The 1,834-nt window shown below is 37.5% G+C and overlaps 1 pseudogene across 1 annotated transcript in view; it reads left to right on the plus strand.

The window, feature by feature from the left end:
- Window positions 1–1,459: 1,459 nt before the first annotated feature.
- TEOVI_000607000:pseudogene overlaps window positions 1,460–1,834 on the plus strand; it is a 1,328-nt pseudogene continuing 953 nt past the window's right edge. Inside the window, 2 exon segments of the mRNA in view lie at window positions 1,460–1,651; window positions 1,654–1,834. The exon segment at window positions 1,654–1,834 is cut by the window's right edge and continues 953 nt beyond it. Coding sequence covers window positions 1,460–1,651; window positions 1,654–1,834 — 373 coding nt within the window.

Consider the following 1,834-nt stretch of genomic DNA (forward strand, 5'->3'; position numbering starts at 1 on the left):
CCAGTTTTACAGTCAACAATAAATTGGCTCCAATTGTTTATGGCTTTACAAGTTTTGTGGTATTTTAAGCATTCTTGCTGAAATTTATAAAATATTCTATAACTTGATATGTTTCACTTTTTAATAAAAATTTACAAATTAGTAAATACTTTAAGAATTTGAAAAATCTGAAATTTAAAAAAATGTTAGACTTAGAACTGTGGGTGCAAATTTGTAGAGTCACAGGGTATTAAAAATGAGTGCTACAATTTTTGTCTTATTTTTCTGATTTTATGAATATTAGTTAGGGTTGTAATAATAGTGAGGATAATAATAGGAGAGTGTTGTGAGTGTGTATTCTCATTCTGAAAAAGTGGTTGTGATCCCGCAATGAGAGGCTTTGTGGAGTAAACAGAAAAGTCAGGATTATTTTGGAGGCTTAGTAACGTATATAAAGGGATGCAGGCATTGTATCAACGGAGGATCTGCTACAGGGAAGCTACATGTGGGCAAAAAGGGTCTAGAAAGACAAACAGCAATATTTGAATTTAATGTAACAGCAAAGTTAGTGGCAGAAACAGCACAGGAATTCACGAACGAATAGAAATCAATACCTAAAATTCGACACCGCTTAGCCACATTCGGAGCGAAATGGGTGAAAGCCACTGTACATCTAGTAGGAGATGTGGTATATAGAGACGTATTGCTACCGGGATGAAGATTGAATGGGAAAGTAGCCTTTTCGGAGTTGTCAGACAATGATTATAGCTTCTCAGAAGACGACCATAGAATAGCAAAGAAAGAAAAAGAGTGTGGGCCAGAAGGATGAGTTATTTTTTGAGGTGGTGGCAAATATAATATCTAAAATTTTAAAAAAGTTAAATATGCCACGATAGATGTGATGCTGGAAGTGGTTTAACGTATAAAATGTGAATGATTAGCAACCAAACAAAGAGTCTGAAGAAACCACTAATTATTTACAACAGGCTTAGTAGACATAATATTTCATATTTATGTGAGTTCTATTTTTATATAGCTTTTACTTTTTAAAATTTAATTCTATACTTTGATAAATTCGTTGTTTATTATTGGTTAAGCGACTTTTCAGTATCAGGACCTGGAAGAGCGTTTTATATGACATGTGAGCCAAAAAGTTAAAGAAGAAAGGCTCAATAAACCGCAACAGGTAGGTTAAAGCTGGAGCGTGGCAAAATGAAGGCGCCGGAGCCTGCCAACGCAGGGAAGTTTATGCTCAAAACTAAAGATACTCGAACTAAAATGTTATTATCTGTTCTTAATAACCGTGAAAGTGTTTGGGGGCTAACAGATTAGCCAAAAATAGCGGAAACCCAATAACCCATTACTATAAAACATCAGGTAACACCATCGTAAAGTTTAAACTCATTAAGCGAGCAAAGATATGAAATTCTACAGACTAGGTTTAACACTGATGGCGCTATTTTCTCTGGTCATCCCAAATAGCAAAGCGGCTGTCAAGAGCGGCGAAAACAAGGCACTATTCGCAAAGCTGTGCACGCTGATGACACTAGCCGACTCACCTATAACCATATCAAACGAGGCTGTAGACTCTTCCGCCGATGCGGACATGATAAACCAATTAAATATGACCTTCAGTTCCCCAGAATGGCGAGAAATGTTCAAAAACAACCGGGTAAGGGGAACTGGCATGAAGCGGTACCCGATGCCTACAAAAAATACGAAGGCTGGGCAGACATGTGGCCAAAGTGGCTTTCAGCTTACCAAGCAGAAGAGGCTGATACAGCTGCCGCTAAAACAAAAGCGCTTGGAATAGGCCAGCTAACACAAGCTCAAAAACATGTCTTACGACCGGTTA

This window comes from Trypanosoma equiperdum (assembly GCF_001457755.1).
Source record: "Trypanosoma equiperdum strain OVI genome assembly, contig: ctg_1145, whole genome shotgun sequence".
Classification (NCBI taxonomy): domain Eukaryota; phylum Euglenozoa; class Kinetoplastea; order Trypanosomatida; family Trypanosomatidae; genus Trypanosoma; species Trypanosoma equiperdum.